General features: G+C 50.0%; 2 protein-coding genes across 3 annotated transcripts; both read right to left on the minus strand.

Moving 5' to 3' along the window:
* Positions 1 to 402: 402 nt before the first annotated feature.
* On the minus strand, positions 403 to 1,836 carry LOC118857694 (spermatid maturation protein 1-like). Its single transcript, XM_036768265.1, has 3 exons — positions 1,699 to 1,836; positions 1,457 to 1,514; positions 403 to 1,223 (listed from the first exon to the last, which is right to left on the minus strand). Exons 1-3 carry the CDS (start codon positions 1,834 to 1,836, stop codon positions 403 to 405), a joined length of 1,017 nt encoding a protein of 338 aa, XP_036624160.1.
* Positions 1,837 to 3,142: 1,306 nt separating this feature from the next.
* On the minus strand, positions 3,143 to 20,415 carry NLGN2 (neuroligin 2). 2 transcript variants are annotated; one of them, XM_036768266.1, is made up of 8 exons: positions 19,567 to 20,415; positions 16,061 to 16,759; positions 13,020 to 13,076; positions 9,646 to 9,795; positions 9,193 to 9,378; positions 8,681 to 8,873; positions 7,267 to 7,863; positions 3,143 to 6,399 (listed from the first exon to the last, which is right to left on the minus strand). In XM_036768266.1, the coding sequence occupies exons 2-8, from the start codon at positions 16,500 to 16,502 to the stop codon at positions 5,526 to 5,528; spliced, it is 2,499 nt and encodes an 832-aa protein (XP_036624161.1). In that variant the 5' UTR covers positions 16,503 to 16,759; positions 19,567 to 20,415; the 3' UTR covers positions 3,143 to 5,525. The 2 variants fall into 2 exon arrangements, with proteins under 2 accessions (XP_036624161.1, XP_036624162.1); XM_036768267.1 differs by having other exon boundaries at positions 16,061 to 16,782; positions 19,567 to 20,401.
* Positions 20,416 to 20,522: the final 107 nt, after the last annotated feature.

A 20,522-nucleotide genomic window follows, 5' to 3' on the forward strand; every position in this document is an offset into this window, starting at 1 on the left:
GGCTCATGGTATGGAATGAAGGTGCAATCTTTCCATATCTATCCCTCTATTTCTAATCTGGTGTGAGGCAGTGTGGAATAATAGGAAGAGAAATACAATTGGGTCAAGGAGATCTAGGTTTGAGGCTCATTCTGCTCCTAGCTAGCTTTATTACCTTAAACAAATCAGCCCAATGTCGTTAGCCACTCAGCTTCAGCTTCCTCATCAGTAAAATAAGGCTTATCATCCCCCTCACAGGGTTGGTGTGAAGAAAGCACTGTGCAAGCTATAAAGTACCACATCAACTTTGAATGGCCATGAGGCTCTATCACCATGAAATCATCCTCAGTATCTAGGATCAAGGGAATCCCAGACACCAACTGCAAGCTGCCTCTTATTTTTCTATTTTATTATTTTCCACTACTACTCCTCCAGGGAGTAGTACACCCAGTCCTGGCTTGGCTTTTCAAGAGAGTCTGGGGGGCATGCATGGGGCAAGCTGTCAACACCCCTACTTGCTTCCCATACCTGCCTCTTCTTTTTCCAGCCATTGTACGTTACATGGTTTGTGGCGGGCAAGGGTTTGCAGCTTAGAGGGCTGACTGTTACTCGGTGGAAGAACTGGGGGGAACATCCATACATGTCTGGTTCTGTACTCTCTTTGCAGCTCTGAGACTCGGCATTATATGATGAGGGGTTAATGGGGTACACACAAGCTTCCAGCCCCATCTTGGGCTTTGCTTCCACCCCATTGGCTGATCTTCCCAGGTATTGTTGGAAATGGACCCCAGGGAATGGGGGACAAGCTGATAACCCTTTCCATTGTGCCTGAGGCATTGGAGAGTCCCAGTCACATTGACAATTGTCAGGGCAACATCCAGGGTGCCAGGACTGGGAAACCTTGTCATCTCCATTGGGAAGCCTGGCATCTAGACATTGGTTAGGTTCTTGTGAGAAAACTGAGTGCCGACGGCAGGAGCCTGGGGGGGCCAGGTCAAGAGTCACAGAGTCCATAGTGCAGAGGTCACAGACAGCAGGGTTCCGATGGACAGCAAGATTCCGACAGACAGCAGAATTCTGACAGACAGAATGGTTCCAACAGATAGTAGGATTTTGACAAATAGGAGGGTTTTTACAGACAGGAGGGTCCTGATAGGCAGGAGGTCTCCGTGTCTGCTTCAGTGCTGGAGGCCTGCAGATGAGCTGTTTCTTGGGAATGATTGGGGCCAGCTCGAGCGTGTTATCTGCAGAATGGGAAGGGGAAGGTGAGCGGAAGCTTGGAAAATGTCATACATCCCCTAGAGAAATGGGAACCATGTCAGAGCCAAGGGCTAGTTACTGGGGCATACAGATCCCTGAGGGAGACCATGAATTCTTGAGAAAGAGCCAGGGTCTGAGGCGGGGAATGCCTGCATCTTTGACCAGGGAAGAGGGATAAAGAAGTAGACCGGGACCCACTCAAGACCCTGTCACTTACCTTCCTGAAAAAAATTATGGAATATGTGGTTCAGAGAGCCCCCAAGGTGGCACCGGAGCTGAGGGTCAGGGAGAAGGAAAGAGTAAACACCAGGCAACCTGGTCCTCTCACCACTAAGGACCCTGTAACATGGTCTCCAGCCCATGGCTTTCCCTTCCTCCACCCCTCCCCACCCAAGGTTCTGGTTATCTCCCTGACCTATTTCCTGACTCCCCCAGAGACCCTAGTACCCAGGCCCTGACCAGAGTCACCACATTGATTCCAATGTTGATGGAGATGATGAAGCCCAGAAAGATCAAGATATATTCGCCTAGGTTCTGGCAGCTCTCAGGGCCAGGACCTGAACAGGAATGGGTCCCTTGCTGGAAAGGGTTACCCATAATGGGGGGTCCCAGGGCCACCTGGGGCCCCCCCAACCCTCCACCCTATTATGAACTTGTTCTGGAAGCCAGCAGTTATGGGGAAGAGGTGAGTCACAATGGGAGGGAGGCATCACAATAACCAGGCTACCAAGGTATTAATGGCTTCCCCATCACTAGGCTTCTGCTGTGGTCCCAGTGAGGCTAAATGTTCCCCAGACATGACCCATTCTTGCCTCCCCTTTTCCCTCTTTCAAGCCTTCAAGTAGGCCAATCTTCATCTCTAGACCACACCCCTCACACTTTCAATGTCCCCCCTTTTTTCAGGAAGCTCCTTCAATTAATTTCACAGAGTTCTGATCTGTTTTCCCTTGCATTCTTAGCCTCTGCATGATGGTTTGCAGTTATTTGGATGCAGCTAAAGGCTCTTAGATGACTCCCTTTCCTTTGGGTGAAGGGAGGGTCCTATCTCCTGGACTGGGTGGTAACTTCCCTTGATGAGGACTCTGTCCCTTTACAGCATCGGGTTTGCACTGACTGATGTCATCTTAACTGTCCTAGCTCCACCACATAAGGATAGGCAAAGGAAAATTCTGTGATTGGCAAGAGGGCTGGGAGGTGGTATAAACATTTCCTACTTATTCAGGGACAGCTTAGACTACATGATCTCTAAGGTCCCTTTCAGTTTAGAGGTTCTGTGCTTTCTAAGGACAATAATAAGCTGGATGGGGTCCAAAGGAGGATGGTGGAAAGATTACATAAAGATTATTTGAAGGCACTGAGGCAATTTGGCCTGAAGATGAGAAGACCGAGGGAAGATACTAGCTATCTTCATATCTTTTCAAGTAACTGAGGAATTTTTATTTCCTGTGGTTGTAGAGGGGAAAGCTAGGAGCAAATACATGGCAATTGTAGGAAAATTTAGGTTTGTTGTGAAGATAACAATTAGGGTTATCAGAAATGGATTGGGCGGCTACAAGAAATGATTAGTTCCCTCTCACTGGAGGCCTTCGAGGAAAAAACAGGACAACTAACCTTGTCAGGTATCTCATCAAAGGGATTCTCTTCCTAGATCAGGGGTTAGACTACATGGCCTCTAAGTTCCCTTCTTACTCTTGATATTCTGCGAAACTGGGTTTTCTGAATATTTTTGTGTGTTTGTCGTAGGTAGGTGGAGGCGAAGTTTGGGTACCTACTTCCTTCAGTCCCAGGGTGTTTCTGCCCTCCTCTGCTGTGCATTTCTCTCAATAGGAAACTCAGTCCCACTCCCCAAACCAGTCTCCCTCAGAGACCCATATGTGCACCAATCCCCCATAGCAGGCATGACTAACAGTTAAACTTTTATATTTACAATAATTCTCTTCATCATCTTTTGCCAGGTTTAAAAATGTGTACAGAGCTGCTAGGGCAGGGGGTTTGTGGGCAAGGGGGGCAGGAGAGAGATGAAGACTTAGGGGAAAATTGGGGGCCAGGTGGTAGAGTCCATGGCTGAATCATGGGATACCCCAGGTCCATACCAACTCTTCTCTTGTGCCTCAATGCTGGAGGCATATCTCCTGGGTTTCAGGGTCAAGGTCCCTAGAATCTGGGTGTATGACTGTCCAGAGAAAGGACTAGGGATCAAAAGGACTAGGTTGGGGACCAGGAAGTGTGTATGGTGGAGGTCTATGAGGAGGGAGGCAAGTTCTAGGTCAAAAGTTGGGCACACTGGATGAGAAGCCTAGATTTGGGGTATCAATGGAAGGGAATAAGCTCACCCTGCCCCCAACTGGTTTGGCACCAAATGCCCCCAAGAAATTGGAGCAAATTTAAATTTCCTTTTCCTTGTTCCCTCCAAATCCTTAACCACTTTTGGTCATCTCCCTTTTCAATTCTTCCCCACTGGTGACCCAAATCCTTCTTTTTTAGGATTTTTCAGAGGAGAAACCCCATTTTACCTTATTGCTTTCAAATTCTTCCTGCTCATGCCTCCCTTGGATACTCCTGGCAACCCTGGAATGGGTTTCCCTATTCCTACCCCAGTATCACCTCCCATGTAAGCCCCACACTGTACTAGACCTCTGTTCTCTGCTGATAAATCTATTCTCAGGTCTATTTCCACCCCCAAACTGCCCACCCAGCCCAACCAAGGGCTCAAGGGATCTGAAGGGGAGGGTAGGAAAGCAAAAAAAAAAAGTCTATTTATCTTAGGCAAAGGGAGAAAGAGAGATGTAAAAAGAGAAAAAATTAAAACCATAAAAAGAGTTGAGGAAGAGAGAGAAGGGGGGAGGAAGGAAAGGGGGGGGAGAAAGAGAGACAAAGTGAGAGACAGAGAGAGACAGAGAAACAGAGAGAGACAGAGACAGAGAGAAATTGAGAGATTTTCAGAGAAGAGGAACTGAGGCAGAGAGAGAGATGGGTAGGTGCACAAAGTTAGGACTTCTTAGCTTTGTTTACCCTCCCCATATATCTCACTGGACCCCAGAGCCTCCTCCCTCCCCCTTCCCTGGGAAAGAGAGTCCTTGGCACTTGGGGGTAGGGTCTGACACACTTCAAACCCTTAAGTTTGGCACAGATGAATGCTGGTAAGAGGGGTAGGGGGAGGACTGCCCCCTAGACCCTGGTCTGGGACTTTGGTCAAACATGCATTGCCACCTTGGTCCCCACATCCACCCCAGCCCCCTATTACTTCAACGTCTCTGTGGGTGGGAAGGGGTGTGTGTATCTCCTCCCCACCCCCTAGAATTTGTACAAAATAAAGGGCAACTTTATTATGTTGTCTGCAGCTAACTCCCCATGATTTCTCTTGGCCTTGAATTTCTTCTTATCCAATGTCCAGGGAAGAATTTAGGACTAGAGCCAGTTCACTGGGGATGGGGTTTGGGGATTAGGGGAGTCCTGGGCAGACAAGGGCATCCAGATGGAAAAACACACATCCACATGCAGTAACATGTCCACACAGGAAACGTACTTTCCCCATATGACATGTCCATATGGGAAACCGCATGTCTGACGCTCACAAGCAGCATGGGTCCGCATAGATCCATTCCTTTCCCTCCCACCCAATGGTAAGTCTGTGCCTATATGTGGAAGACTCATGCCTACGCAGGAGAACATGCTTCATCAGACCAATGCCATTAGGAAAAACATGGTTCACTGGGTATCCCTGTGATCACCTCACCCATCTTTCCTGGGTGTCAACCCCTTGGGTTGATAGGCATTTCAACCTTACATTGACAGGTGTAAAAATGCCCACTCCCAAGGTCTCCTTTAGAGGGTGAGAGGTCAGGATTCTGGGGTCCAAACCCTGGAAGGAATTTCCTTGAGAGGGCCAGTGTCCAGGGTGGCCCAAAAAATCCACACTCTGAACATGGGAAAACATGCCCCATTATAGGAAAATATACCTCCATGTGAAAAAGCAGGCCTTAAATGTGAAAACACACTTCCACACACCATAAGACCTGTGTTCCAGTATGAAAAGTCATCCCACAACAAGTCTAAAGGCTGATGTCCAGATAAGAAAACATATCTCCACGGGCAGAGTACGCACATCTTGATGTGGAAACTTGTGTCCACCTTAATAAGGTGCTTTGACATGCTTGGGTGGGCATCCCAGCACCCATAATTCTTCTCAACCCAACCCCTAGACTCCATGATCATTACCGAGTCTCCCTTCCTGTCTGATGTGGGGAGAGCTGAGCGGTGTGCACTCCCTCCCCCAATCCCGCCCCCTATACCCGAGTGGTAGAATGGGGATGGGGTAGCGTGTTGTTGTGGCTGGCAGTGGTTGGGGGAGGCAGAGGGAAGGGCCCAAAAGGGTGAAGGGTGGGAGGTGGAGGGGGTGGGGGTGGACCCAGACCACTTGGCAGCAGGGTCAGGGCACCAGGGGCAAGGAGAGGCATGTCGTCCGGTGCCCGACGAAGGGCAAGGGTATAATCCGGTGGGCAGGATGGGCGAAGGGTCTCTCCTGGGTCCCCTCCTACGCCTCCCCCCCGCTTTAGCTGCAATGACACCAATTCCTCCTCAGGTAGCTCCCGGCCAGCTGTGGGGAGCAGGGGGCCCCCACCAAGCCCTCCGGAGCCTGTACCCCCAGGTGGGCTGAGCCGCCGGCATCGTAGCTCCTGTCGCCGGTCCCGCTTGTAGTACAGGGCAGCAAAGGCTAGGATATTGAGGAAGAGGAGGGAGGCACCAACAGCTACAGTGACACTCAGCTCTGTGGAGTAGTCCCGTGAATCCCCTGGGAAGCGGTCATAGGCCCGGGGTCCTGGGTCTGGTTCAGGCTCAGGTGGAGTAGTGGCTGGTGGTGGGGGCCGGCGAGTGCCTGTGGCCCCAGGTGGTGGACGAGGGGGCCAGCGCGTAGCATAGGGTGGCAGGCGGGTGGTAGTGGATGTGATGAGTTCAGTGTGCAGATTGTGGAGGTGGGGCACCAGCTCCAGCCAGAAGGCCACCTTGTTGGCACGGTAGTTGTCCCGGACTCGGGGTTTGAGGCCTATATGCAGGTACTGCTTCTCCTTACTGTTGAACTTGCTCCACACGACTTCCTCAAAGCGGTTGGGCTTGGTGTGGATGAACTTGGTATCCTGGGGAACTGGCTGGTTGGGATCACTGCAGGGATCGGGGAAGGAGAGTGGAGGAGTGAGATTCAAAGGCCCACAGAGAGAGAGGCAGTGACAGAGATAGAAAGAGATTTATCAAGAGCAAAGAGATATATACTGTGAAAAAGATGCTGAAAAGAGAAAGAGACAGGTAGGGAGAGATGAAAACAAAGGAAAAATAAGCAGGGCTACCAAGCTAATAGAGAGATAGCAAGACAGAGCAATATAAAAGGACCAACATAGAGAGAGAATCCAAAAGCTTAGAGATACAAGACAAGAGAAAGGGGAAGATTAAAAAAAAAAGGGAAGCATAGCTGGTGGCACAATAAAATGGGACAGGGATGAAAAAGGAGGTAAAGTAAGATGAGAAAAAAGGAAAAAGAAAATGAGAGGAAGAGAACAGGAGTGAGCAGAGGAATTGGGGAAAGGTGGGTAAGGCAGTGGATGATGAGAAAAGAGGCAGAAACAGGGAGGGAGATAGGTACAGAAAAATACATGAAGACAGGGAAAGACTGAAACAGACACAGAGACAAATAGAGCCAGAGATGGAAAAAGAGGTAGAAGGGGAGAAGGGAAACAAAAAAAATACATGGGGAGAGTCACGCAAGAGGATGGACACTAAGAAGGGAACAGGAAGACAGACATGGGAGACAAAAAAAAAAAACAAGAAGAAGGGGAGAAGGAAAGAAGGGAGAAGGAAAAGGACAATGTGGGAAAAGGAGGAAATAAAAGAGAGGGGAAGGAAGTGATACACAGAAAAATAAAGAATAGACTCCACCACGGGGAGGGGGAACAGGGAGACATCCTGGACCTCCCTATCCCTTGTTCCTCCTCCACAAATGGACACCCTGCCCTCCCTCTGCCTCCTCCCCCTCACCCAGTCTTGGCGAAGTTGGTCCAGTAGGTCATGACAACAGCGCTGAGCATGACATCATTCTTGGAGAAGTTGCAGGGAAAGAGATCCGTGGCACCCACCATGGGCACCCCAAACACGTAGGGCAGCTCATCACCATGAGCTGCATCAGCCCACTCAGGCCTGCCCTCTGCCTGGCAATGATGGTAGAAAGTGTAGAAGTAGACGGGTGATTGGTAATCAGCATGAAGCTTTGCGGTAGCCACGGCTGGGGCCACCCACTGGTGGTCAGTAAAGAGAGCTAGGAGTGTCTTCCGCCTCATTTCACCATTGTCCCGGTCAGCCCAGTCTGTGTACATGAACTTGATGGTCTCTCTCAGGACATCCTTGCCCTCAGGGTAGCCATAGAGGTTGTCCACAAAGTTGGAGACCGTGAAGTCGAAGGCGCTAGCTGATACACCATCCTCACTCTCTGCTGAATCCTCCACGAACTTCAAGCCCTCACCCTGATTGACACCAATCAGCATGTCATAGTTGAGAAATTCACCCTGCTGCATCAGGATCTCTGGATCATCTGGGACCACATCACCATCCACCACTGGACCAAAGGCAATGTGGTAGCTAGAAGAAGAAAGCTGAGTCAGGCCTTTAGGGAGACTCTTGAATCCTCCTAGCTTGGTGAGGCCACAGGCCCACCAACTACAAGACCAAGTGAGGGTCTTTCCAGGATTCTTATACATTAGACACTGCTCCTCCTTCCCTGCCCTCCCCTCCCCCCCCATATATGTGCTCTGGTCCAACAACACTGGTCTACTTGTCCCTCAACCAGTATACTCCATCTATTGACTCCTGGCATTTTTCACTGGCTGTCTCCCATTCCTGCAATTCCCTCCCTCCTAGCTCACCTGGCTTCCTTCAAGTCCCAGCTGAAATCTTACCTTCTACATGAAGCCTTTCCCATTCCTCTTAACTCTTGTGCAGGGGTGGGGAACCTGTAGTCTGGAGGCCGAATGTGGCCCTCTAGGTCCTCAAGTGTGGCCCTTTGACTGAATCCAAACTTCACAGAACAAATGCCCTTAACAAAAGGATTTGTTCTGTAAAACTTGGACTCAGTCAAAAGGCCACACCCAAGGACCTAGAAGGCCACATGTGGCCTGGAGGCTGCAGGTTCCCCATTCCTGCTCTAGTGCCTTCCCTCTATTGATCATCTCTAATTATTCTTGTATATATCTTCTTTGTCTGCATACTGTCTCTTCTGTTAGACTACAAGCTCCTTGAGAGTAGGGATTTTATCTTTCTTTGTATCCCCAAATTGGCCCTTTAGCTCAATACCTGGCACATAGTAGGCACTTCACAAATGTTTATTGAATGGCTAACAGGATGAGTCCTGTCCCCCCAGACCCTGGCTGGGAACTAGGAGCACTGGTCTCCCCCATACCGAGCTGGTTGCACATCTTGATCAACAAGCTCCCGAGAGGGTTTTCTCCGAAGACATTCCACGACCTCAGCATTTTCTTCCTGGTTACAGCCCACCTTGGCTGCCAGCAGTTGCGTGTACTTGAGTGGTTGGTAGTTTACAGACCAGCTGGAGATGGCTGTACCACTCTGGGCAATGGCTTTCTGGAACAGTCCTGGTGGTGGGAAGTAGGGAATGGACACACACACACAGAGGAAGGACTGCAGTGGGTACGGGATCTCTGCCACACTCACCAGCAGCAGGGACGGGACTAGGAAGACATACTCAGGACTTCTTAGAAGAGCTAGATGCGGCTCAGCTGAGGGGGAAGGAGCCAAGGAAAAGGAGGATGTCCCCCAGGTAAATTCAACTGGGACTAGGGAGAGCAGAACAGTGGAAACCTTTAGGAGAGGGGAATCAGAGATCCCTGGGACTGGCCTAGGAGGGATCAGGGATGAAGACACCTGGGTCCCCCCAAAACAACATGCCAGTACCTTCAGAGTGGTGAGAGAGAATAAGCAGGTTAACACATGAGGCTCCAGCTCCAGAGCCAAAGATGGTAATTCGCTCTGGGTCACCTCCAAAGTGCCCCACGTTTTCACTGAGCCAGCGCAGTGCTTGGATTTGGTCGAGAAGCCCATAGTTACCCTTGGCAGCCTGGTCCCCTGTGCTGAGGAACCCTGGGGCAGGGTCAGAAGGTGGGGAGAGAGAAAGATCTCAGGAAAAGTGATGGAACTCCCTCGACCCTTCCTGGGGGAAACCTCATCCACGTCCCTCGTGCACTTAGAGCAGCCCCACCCGTATTTGACTAGCCACACCCTTTCTTGGATAAGACACGCCCCTACTGGTCCAGAACATCCCAACCCTGTCCTCCCTTCCTCTCTGCATCCTCCCATCCAGCCCCAGCAAGTCCTGCGCTCTCGACCCCACGCACATCACGCCCTCACCGAGCACACCGAGCCGGTAGTTGAGCGTGACCACAATCACGTTGCCATAAGCGGCCAGGACCGAGCCGTCAAACATGTTCCCCGTTCCCTCCATGTAGGAGCCCCCGTGGAGGAACAGCATCACCGGCTTCTTCCCCGAGTCCCGGATGTCTGGTAGGGGCGGAGCCACAGCGAGGGGTGGGGTCAAGGAGGAGCCATGGGGATGAGGTGGGTTCGAGGGTGGAGCCACGTCGAAGGGAGGGGTGAAGGGCAAAGACAGTGAGCAGCCAGGTAGGGGCAGAACCACAACGAGGGGTTGGGTCACAGAAAAAGGTGGGGTCGAGGAAGGAAACAGAAGAAAAAAGGGTGTGGGGAGGATATGAAAGACTCCAAGAGAGGGGCAAGGTGAATACAGGTGTTCTGGGGAAGACCGCGTTGCATTTGGCTCCCAATCCTACGTGAGGGTGAGGGGTAATTCAGAGGGAAATAGCTCTCTTTCCAGAAAGGCAGGCAGAATGAGGGTGCCGGGCCAGAAGAGTGGGTGAGGTGTAGATCAAGACCAGTTACCCTCCCTGGAGGGACCTTTATCTCAGAGAGAACAAGGTGGCCCTTTGAATAAAAGGGACCCCAATAAGGTATGCACACAACCTCAGACCCAGGATCTACCGCTGCCCAAATCCAGATCTGGTGCCTTGTGCCTTGCTAATCAGGCCTGTCCTACTGTTTCCCCATCAGAAGCAGGGCTATGGGGTCCAGCAGGAGGGTGACCGTGTAATCTAGCAACGGGAAGGGAATATCCCCAAGTCAAAAGGTCTACCACTCCATGGCAGGGCATCTCCTACCCAACCTCTCAACATAATTTTATACTTCCTGCACCCCCTCCTTATTTCTAAAGGAACTCTTGTTGCTAAAATGGAGCAGACCCTTTCAGAACGGGGTGAGAGAAGTTACAGGATGTTCATTTCCATAGGCCCCAGCCCTCTACTGTTCCCTCAGGAGATGCAAGGCAGGGAGGGGAGGGTGTCAGGTTCTGGGGTTTTGGGGGGAGGGTCAGCCTCCTCCTCACCCTAATTCCTTTCTAGGGCATCTCCCTAGTTGTCATGGCAACACCCTCAGCCTAATTAATTTGGCTGAGGGAGTGTTAGGGAGAGGATATGAATGGGCTAATGAAGTCAGTGAGTGTCCAAACTTCATCAAAAACCCATACTCTCTACATATCTCCCATGGGATAATGTATGTCAATCAATTTACATATCTTAAAGTGCTATGATTATTCTTCTTCACCCTCCACCCCCAGGGAATTAGCTAGAGCCTAGGAACTTTAATTTTCCCCTCCACTTTAGGGATCTCTAAGATATGGCACCTCACAAACAGAAGGGGCCAATTTAACATCAGGGGATTCCTTCCTCCTCTTCACTCACTCCCCAAAATTATACAAGCTAACAACCAGGATAGAGGTGACTGTTATCTAATTCTAGGACATCAGCCAGAAGAGCCCAGGAGCTTCCTCAAATCCTGAATGCCCTTACTTATCCCAGGGACCTCAGCACAGCTCTCCAATATGCTCTTCTCTCCCTTGCAGGAACTCCATTCCTGCCCAGACCCTTGGTACTCCAAAAATAGATATGAAGTCTCTTAAATTTTTGTGCTTCCCAAGTCTCAGGCATACTTGCTACCCCAAATTTTTATATACCTTCTTTCTTAGGTCCCCTTGTTAAAACTTTGTCCAACTCCTAAAATACACTTCCTCACAATTTCCTGTTCATCTTCTAAAGGTTGTGAAAACACCTTTCCCCTTGCTCTTGGACAAGACTGAACCCACTCAGGACATTTCTTATCATCTGTCCTTCCTTTTGTCTTTTTACCTGCCCTCCCAACTCTTCATCCTAGGTCAGAGAAGCATAGAATGTCAGAGCCGAAAGGGACCATAGAGACATCTTCTAGTTAAACCCTTTCTTTCAACAGAGTAGGAAGCAGAGGCCCAGAGAAATGACTTTTTCAAGTTGCACTGGGTCTGAGTTAGTGACAAAATTAGGACTACAACTCAGGCCTTCTGATTTATATGTCAATGCTCTTACCAAGAAGACCCTCCTGCTCTTTCACTTGCTATCTAGCCCCAACTCCTTTCCCCCAACAATCCAACATTTCCAATGAAGGACACAGACCCTCCCATCTACCCAAATTCCTGCATCACAGGAGAGTTTCCTTAAATCAGTTGCCTTCTCTCAAAAGTCATAGCTGTACCCTGTGTTCCTAGTGCTGATCCCCTCTCCCCAACATGCCCTCCCCAGCCCAGCACCACCACTCTCCCAGTGTGGGGGGAAAGGGGAGGCAGAGGGGTGCAAGGCAGGGCAGGGAAGGGTAGGGGCAAGGGGCAACAAGAATTCAAAAACCACAATGACAACAAAAAAAGAGATCAAGAAAGAAGAAAGAAAGAAAAAAACCCCAAAAGCAAGAAAATCATGGGCCAGATTCAACAAGAAAAGAAAAAACAAAAACTTTTTTTTGGGGGGGGGAGAAAAAGAAAAAAAATTATTTTCATTTTCAAAATTTTGTAGCAAAATTTGGGTCCCGTTTTTAAAAAGTTTCCACTTTTTATGACTGGTTTCAAATGGCACTGTTATCTGAACCTCACTTGTTTTCCAATACTTCAAATTGTGTTAGTTTCTAATTTAAAAAATTTTTTCCATTCTCCCAACTGTCCCTAATTTCCAATTTCCTTCAAATTTCCCCAGTTGACTCAAAATTAAATCCCTCCAAGATTTTATATTTCCAAAGATGTCTAAAGTACCAAAGTTTTGTCAGTTTTTTTAAGCTCTAAAAATATTCCAATTTTCTTGATTCTTTTCATGATTCTAGTACTATAATTTCCTTTGATGGTTTTTCATTAAAAATCTTAACGAAATTATTGTTTTTCATCCACATTTTTAGTTGGGTCCAAAAGTTTATACAATTCACTTTTTTTGTAAATTAAAAAAAAATCCTTGCTCATAATCCTTTCCTTTCCTTGCCTTGCCTTTCCTTGCCTTTCCTTGCCTTTCCTTGCCTTTCCTTGCCTTTCCTTGCCTTTCCTTTCCTTTCCTTTCCTTTCCTTTCCTTTCCTTTCCTTTCCTTTCCTTTCCTTTCCTTTCCTTTCCTTTCCTTTCCTTTCCTTTCCTTTCCTTTCCTTTCCTTTCCTTTCTTTGCCTTGCCTTTCCTCTCTTTTCCTCTCCTTTCGCCTTCTTTCTCTCTTTTCCTCTCTGTATATATGTGTATGTCTGAATGTAAAGAATGATTGTAAAGGGACCTTAGGGACTATGAGATTTGAGTCGGGGTTGTTTTGGGTATGGTGGGCCAGGGATCCTGTGTGTCATTGTCGGCAACCACATGCAGCAGCGGCATTTAAAAAAATCTACCTGTGTCTGGCGGGGGCGGATTGAGCGTCGACTCGTCACGTTTTTTTGTGATCGGACCTAAGACCGGGAACACAAAACAGAGAAAAAAGGACAATTTTGTGGGGAAAGATGGGGGGGTGGGGAGGTAGTGGATGGGGAGGGAAGAGGAGAAAGCAGAAAAGGGGGTGGGGTGGGAAAGCAGGGGGAAAAAAACGAGCCAAAAAAGCAAAATGTGTTTGCAAGAAAAAGAAACCAAGAAAAGATAAAAATGATTCTACATCCCAATTTTGCTCCCCCCACCTCGGGAAAAAAACACCCAAAAAAGGCTGTTTATTCTTTTTTGTGGGGGTGGGGATGGAGGGGGCAGGTGTGGCTAGGCCTGGGGTGGGAGGTAAGTGGGTGGGCTTAGACCTGTCCTAAGAGATATGTTGAACTTGATTGGAAAGGACTTGTTTCATTCAGTCTGTTGGCTCATAGCTGGAAAATTAAATGATGTTAGGAGATGGGGTAACAGGGAGGAAGGGGAAGCCCTGCCTAGGAAACCCTGCTCCCTACCATCCCCATGCTAATGCCACCTTTTCCTCTCCTTTCCCAAGTTGGATTGGATGGGTATGGGGGAGGGTGAAGCAAAAGGAGACCCAAGCATTTCTATATTCAAGAGGGTGGCAAGCAGGAAGCATGACCCTGTTCCCTCTGTACCACTTGCCCAAGGCTGGGGTTCAGGTCAGCAGTAGTTTTACTTCTAGCATTTCCTTTCCTTCCTGACTCACAGTCCTAGTTTCTCCAACTTCACAGCCCCAACCCAAATGCCCCTTTCTTTAAGAGTCCCCTCTCCAACTCAAGGTGGGATAAAAAGAAGAAATGGATAATCTAAGCTTTGCCCTCCCTCCTCCCTCTCAGGGATCTAAGCCATTCCCTGGGGGACCAGTTCACCCTCTTCCAAGATCCTGCTCTCTTCAAGGAGAAAGTGGAAATTGCTTACTGGAGTAGTCCATAACCCTAAACTTCCTACCTCACTTTCCATTCCCACCCACTGTGTCATTCCCAAACCCCACACTCTCAGAGACCCAGACCTTAGAAGATGAAGGGGCCTATTTGTCCTGGGAAGGAGTGCATGGAATGAGAGAGGTACTTAGGGGACAAGGAAGGACAAGCTCCAGAGAAGAAAGGGGTAGGGGTAAGGACTAGAGAGGAATAGAAACCAGGGTCCCAAATCCCTGGGAAAGCCAATCATCTAGCATCGTGATTCACGGGCTGGGGCATGGGCCAAAAGAGACCACAACTCTGGGTGCATTTCTCCAACCTAAGAACAAAGTACTCTCTGGTGACAGGGTGGGGAGAAGGACCATTTCCTTTCACAGGACAGATAGGTTTACTCTAGTGTGTCAGTGGAAGACCTTTTGGAGGGGGTGCAGTTTCTGTATCTGAGTGATATTGTGGGGGCAAAGGGAAATGTTGGGTGGTAAATTGTGAGGCATTTGTAGGCTAGACTGTGCATGGGAGGAAGCTGAGATACTTTTAAAGTTTTGCTGTAGAACATATGCATGAGGTTGGGGTAGATCATGTGTGTCTAAGTAGTAGATTGTATGTCTGGAGCAGTAAGTTATGAAGATGCTAGAGATATTCTTGTTGAATTGGGAATGATGGGGATAAACTGCATATATGTGTATGAAGATTTTGTGTGTGTATGTATAGGGGCATTTGTGTGCAAGGGGATTGATGGGTACTGTGGGAGGCAATATTGGGGGTAAATTATGTGGGTCTACAGCGTAAGTGGTAGATTGTGTGTCTGTATGGGGGATGCTAGGGATTCTTTGTGTGGGTATGAGATATGAGGGATAAATTGTGTAGGTAGCTAAGTGGATATCGGTGGTAAACTAAATGTATACTGGGAATGTGGGGGAATTGTTTATGAGTGTCAGGAAATAAATTATAGGCATGTATGGGAAGTGTTAGAGTAGATTGTGTGCATATAGGGGAATACTGAATGGCAATAGTTTATAGGGGGCTATGATGTATGTTTAAGGAGATATGAGGGTAGGTTGAGTATGGGAGAATGTGGAGGATAAATTGGACTTGCCTCACAGGTAGAATTGGGGGGGGTGTAAATTAAATAGTATATATGGGAATTAGATTGTGTAAATGCATGGGACTAAATTGTGTGAATGCAGAGGTAATTGTGGGGATAGACAATCTGTTTGCAGGGATTGTCAAAGGTAGTTTGTGTACATGTGTCAGGGTGTTGGGGATGGATGACATATGAGAGTTGGAGTGGTTTACGTCAGGAGGTCAAAAAGCATTTGGATATTTGGAAGTTGGATTGTCTAAACAGTATTTAGAGAGTGAATTGTGAATGTTCAGTGGGGTTTGGTCCTATGACATATAGTATTTGGAGAGTATTTTCTGCTTCCTTGATGATCTTGAGGAGTGATTTTTGAGCCCAGGGTTGGATTTCCTCTTAAAGGTAATAATCACTGAGAAGTGTCAGATTCAGGGGGTTACTTGATCTTGGAGGGGGTAAATAGTTTAGAAAATGCCTATATCCTTCAGGAATATTTGGCTGGGGAGGCAGGACAGTTGGAAGCAGGTAAAGGAGGAAGGAGAGGGAAATGGGAAGGGAGAGAGGTAGGAGAGCTTCCTCAGGTAGAAAAATCGTCTTTATCAAATGCTGTGGTTTTCTCTTTAGGATAGTAGAGGGCCCAAGTGGCATATTTGTTTATGAAGTGAATATATATGGAAGTGTGGGGGCATATATGTATAATATGCTCTGGGAGTGTTGAGGCATATATGTGTATAACATGCTTTGGGAAATGCTGTGTGATGCGTGTATGGGAAATGTTAGTGTATTTTCTGGGATAGGGATGTGGTGTAAGTTATGTGTATGGGAACACCTAAGTATATCTGGGGAGAGAGAGAGAGAAATAGAGAGACAGAGACAGAGAGAGACGGAGAGACAGAGAGAAGGTGTCTATGGGTGGAGTATGGGATCTGTGTGTGAAGGGGCATGTATGTGTCAGACCTAGGGAAGGGGGCAGATTTGTACCACCAGTCTCTGCCCTTACCATCCTCAGTGGGCACGTAGAGGTTGAGGTACAGACAGTCCTCACTCTGGTTCTGCACGTAGCCAGCGGCAGCCTCCAGGTTGTCCGTGAACCAGACCGGGAGCATGATGGCTGGGAGGGCGCCGTGGAGGTTCTGGGGGCAGGCAGGCGGGAGGGCGGTAGCGTTCCTCACCCCAGGCCAAGAGGCTGGTGCCTCAGGGGGCTGGAAACGTCGGGCCCCCAGAGGGGGTGTGGCGTAGGGGACCCCCAGGAACTGCATCACTGGGCCCAGGATCTCGTTGTTGAGTTCTCTGCGAACTCCCCGCACACGCCCATACGCGGTGCCAACCACTGGGAATCGTTCCTCCCCAGCCCCAGGACCCCCTGGGATACCGCCTATTGGACCCCCTCCTCCCCTTTGAGCCCCCACCAGCCCCACCAGACACAGCACCAAGAGCCACATGCTGATTGGGGGGGACCCCCCTCCCTCCCCGGGATCCCCCCCTCGGAGAGAGAGAGAGCAGGGGGGGAGAGGGAGGGAGGTCCCCCCCTCTCCCCAGGGGGAAGGATGGGGAGGGGGAAAAGGGGGAAGGAAAGGGGGCAGGAAGGGAGGGGGAATTAGATCGGGGAGGAGAGAGGTCTGTTGCGCTCCATGGAGAGAGCAAAGGGTGGGGAATGGGGGGGGGGGCTAGATGATAAGTGGGGGGGAGACGGCAGGACCTAGAAAGAGATAAAAGAGCAGGCTTGGGGATGGAGAGACAGAGGGATACAGAAAAAGAAAGACAGGAAGAGGGAGGGATATAGAAGCAAAAAAAAAAAAGAGACAAGAAACAGAGAAAGGAAGGGAGGATTAAGATAGAAGCAAAACAGGAGGGGGGAAACAGAGAGAAGAGACAAGTGGTTAGTTAAAACTCAGGTTCTGCATTACTCCCATCCCTCCCACCAACCCCTCAACCCTACCACCCCCAGAACAGACACAGGGCGAGAGACAAGAAGAGCCAGGTTATGGTCATTAAGTGGTTAAGGCACTGAGGAAGGAACTCAGGTCAGCCTGAATCCCTACAGCACCACTCTCTTTGAGGTTAGGGATTCAGGTCCCCACATAGGGCTTCCATACTTCCTAGTTCTAGCTTCCAGAAGGGACTGGGGTGTCCAGGTTTACACACACACACACACACACACACACACACACACACACACACACACACAGTGTTGGTCTGGGGGAGGAGAGAAATAGACTTGAAGGAGAAAATAAAAATACCAATTCATTAATTAGCAGGAAGTGGTGGTTTTGTTTATCTGTGTTAATTACTTTGGAGCTATAATTTCACCACCACAGCAAACTCCCCACTCCCACCCTTGCTCTGAGGTAGTGCCTGGGACCCAGGTTTCCAAGCTCCCAGCTTCTTTTCTTCTCCATCCCTCAGTACCCAAGGGGACTTGGGTATCCAACCCTACAGCTGTCACCCATCTTTCACATAGCTGCTTTCTTTCTTTCCCCTAAAGTTCAAGGGTTTCTGGTGAGCTAGGGACCGGACAACTAAAAGCATGGATCTTCTGACTGGGGAGGAGGGTTTATATGGGGGTGGGGGGCAATTTCTGGGGAAAAATGTGTGATCCTGGTACTGGTTGCCAGGACAACTGGATGCTGCCCCGCAATGTTACCGCGGCAACCAGCTGCAGCTTTAACCCTGGAAGGAGGCTAGGGGGTGGAGAAGGGGGGCATGAAGGGCTCTGGGACCAGAGATGCTGGGGTCTCTACTAGAAACAGGGGTTGGAGGAGTAAAAGTGGGAAAAAATGCAAGGACTGGGACACCAGACTCCTGGGTCCCTCCCACCCTTACAGCTAAAATAAAAGAGCCTATATTGGGGGGGAGGAGTTGGGGGGTGTCAAGAGGCCTGAAGGCCCCGCCTCTTGCCCCCCTTGTTGGCCAATCCTAGTATAGCACTGGTGACCCAGGCCTGCAGACTCTGGTGAATAGGTAGGGAGGGGGAACTACTGATGCTGGAATGGTGGGGGGTGGAGTAGAAGGCTTGAGAGGAATATAGCAACTGCCCCTTGACAGTGTTAGTTTCTGTCCACCCTACTCTTCTAGATCACTTCCCCTCAAAAAGGAGCTGGAGGTTCCTTATTGGCACTGGGGTTGCCACCTACATGCCTCACCTATCGCTCCACCTCAATCTAGTACCCCACTTCTGTACTGGCTCCAAATCTAGCCTTTTCTCCTTTCTAGGGCTCAGACAAGCAGCCTATCTGCCTCCCTTACCTCTCCTCTCCCAGTTCACTAAGATGGAACCAATTATCAAATAATATTTGTGGGTGAAGCACTTTGGTCTCCTGAAAAAAACAGGATGTAGGGAAGGGGGGAAATCCAGGGTCTAGGGACCCAGACACCTGGGTTATTCTTACATACTCTTTCCTCCCCTCCCTTCCCATTGCCAAAGCTGTTTGCTGACAAGGAGATTTCTTTGGGTCATTTTTGGAGCCAGGAATGTTTGCATGCCTGCCAGACCAGCTCTTTCTGCAGGTGTCAATTTATTCTGGAGATGAGGATATAGGAATTCCCAATACCACTCCAGTACTATCCTTTTCCCACCTTACCTTTCCTGCCCACCCCCAACCCCTAACTCTCTGTTCTATTCTTTCAGGACCCTGCCCTCTCCTGGCATTTCATATCCCAACTCACTTGGGTCTTGTTTCACTGCTCTCCATCCCCACCATTCAGCTACTTCTCCACTCCCCAATCTCTCTTTAGTTCTCCCTGCTCTTCTCCTTCTGGCTTCTTCCCATCCCATCTCCCCATTTTTGTTTCTTCTACTTCCTTACATCTCTCCCTCCTATTCCCTCCATCTTCCAACACTTCTAATCTCCATCAGTCTCATCCCTTTTCTACCTACATCCTTTTCTCCCTTCCCCTTCTTTCTCCATCTTCCTCTCTTTCCCTCCATATCTCTATGCACTTTCCCCCTGCATCTCCCTTTTGCCTCAGTCTGTCCCCATCTCTCTCCCCTGCCCAATTTCTTCCTCCATCTCTTTCATATCTTTTTCCCCTTCCTTTCCGCCAATATCTCCCTCCCCTCTATTTCTTATACTCTTCTCTCCCCTATCTCTCTCTTCACATCTTATGTCTCCATTTCTCTTCCAATCTTCCTTCCCCATCCCCCTTCTCTTCTCCAATTTCTCCCTCCCTCCCTCCATCACCTGCTCAGGCCTGACTCCCCAAACCCAAAGGGAGTTGGGGGGCAGGGGTTCAGGCCTCAGCCCCCTCCCCTGCAGTGGAGAAATGGATTGGCCAGGAAGGGGGAGGAGGAGGGGGAGATGGGAACACACGGGGTCTGTGGGCCCATTGAAAGGATCATTCATGGGCTGGAGAGAGAGAGAGACAAAGAGACAGAGACAAAGTGACCAAGACCAAGAAAGAGAGGGAGAAATGAAGATACAGAGATATGGGGACTGAAGATGGCCAGAGAGAGATGCAGAGACAGGCACACGGCAGACCCTCTGGGGCCCCTCCCCAGTCTCTTACCTGCCTCAACCCCGGGGCCGTGGCTTCTCCATCTGGGGCTCGGAGTGGGGGAGGAGGGAGGCAGACAGGGTCCTTAGGGGTGCAGGGGCCTTAGAGCCTCCAAACCCGGCAGACCGGGCCCCCCGCCCACAGCGCCTCACCCTACTGGGGAGGGGGATTACCCCAAGCCCCGGAGGCGGTAGGGGATCCAGTCGATTCCCAGGGAGAGGAGAGGTAGGGTACGAGGCCAGGGAAAGGAGAAGCAGATGCCCGCCTAGGAGGGGGCTGGGAACCAGGAATCCCGCAGCGGGGGTAGAGTACGATGGATTGGAGATCGCTGGATCCCTGGAGATTTTCGAATGGGGCTGGGGGCGTCTCCCGATGGGACTTGATTGAGGAAGAATTGAAAATGGGGAGAAGGTGGCGGATCTCACGGATCCTGAGGGATCGGGGATGGGGGGGGGGAGAGAATAGTCTCCGGAGATCCTAAGGGATCTGAGGGCTGTCGGGAAGGCCCCACGCTGAATCCTCTGAACAGGAGGGAATTAGGTCGGAATCCTTACGAAGGAGGAGGAGGGATCCACTCCTCGAGTAAGGGAGAAGAAAATCCAGGGGAGATCAGAAAAGGTCGGGTTTTGGGTCCCTTGCCGACCTCCCCAACCCTGGGCTAGGGGTTTGGGAGCTGGGTTCCAGAGATCCTGGGATTAGGGAAGGCAGAGCAGGGACAGTGTCCCTTGGGGGGTGGTGGAGGTAGAGGAGAGGAATGGTGGGGGAAGCGCTTAGCTGCTGGGCGGCCCGAACTCCTGGTTCTGCGAGCCGGGGCCCGCCCGCCCCTCGTCCATCCCAGCCCGAGAGTGATGAGCCGCCGGCGGAGCAGCCGCAGCAGCCACGCGCGTCACAGCCCAGCTGCCTCCCCCTCCCCTCTCCCTCCCCCCAACCCCGCTCGAGCTCGCTACTTCCCTCCCTCCCTCCCTCCC

This window comes from Trichosurus vulpecula, chromosome 7 (assembly GCF_011100635.1).
Source record: "Trichosurus vulpecula isolate mTriVul1 chromosome 7, mTriVul1.pri, whole genome shotgun sequence".
Lineage (NCBI taxonomy): Eukaryota > Metazoa > Chordata > Mammalia > Diprotodontia > Phalangeridae > Trichosurus > Trichosurus vulpecula.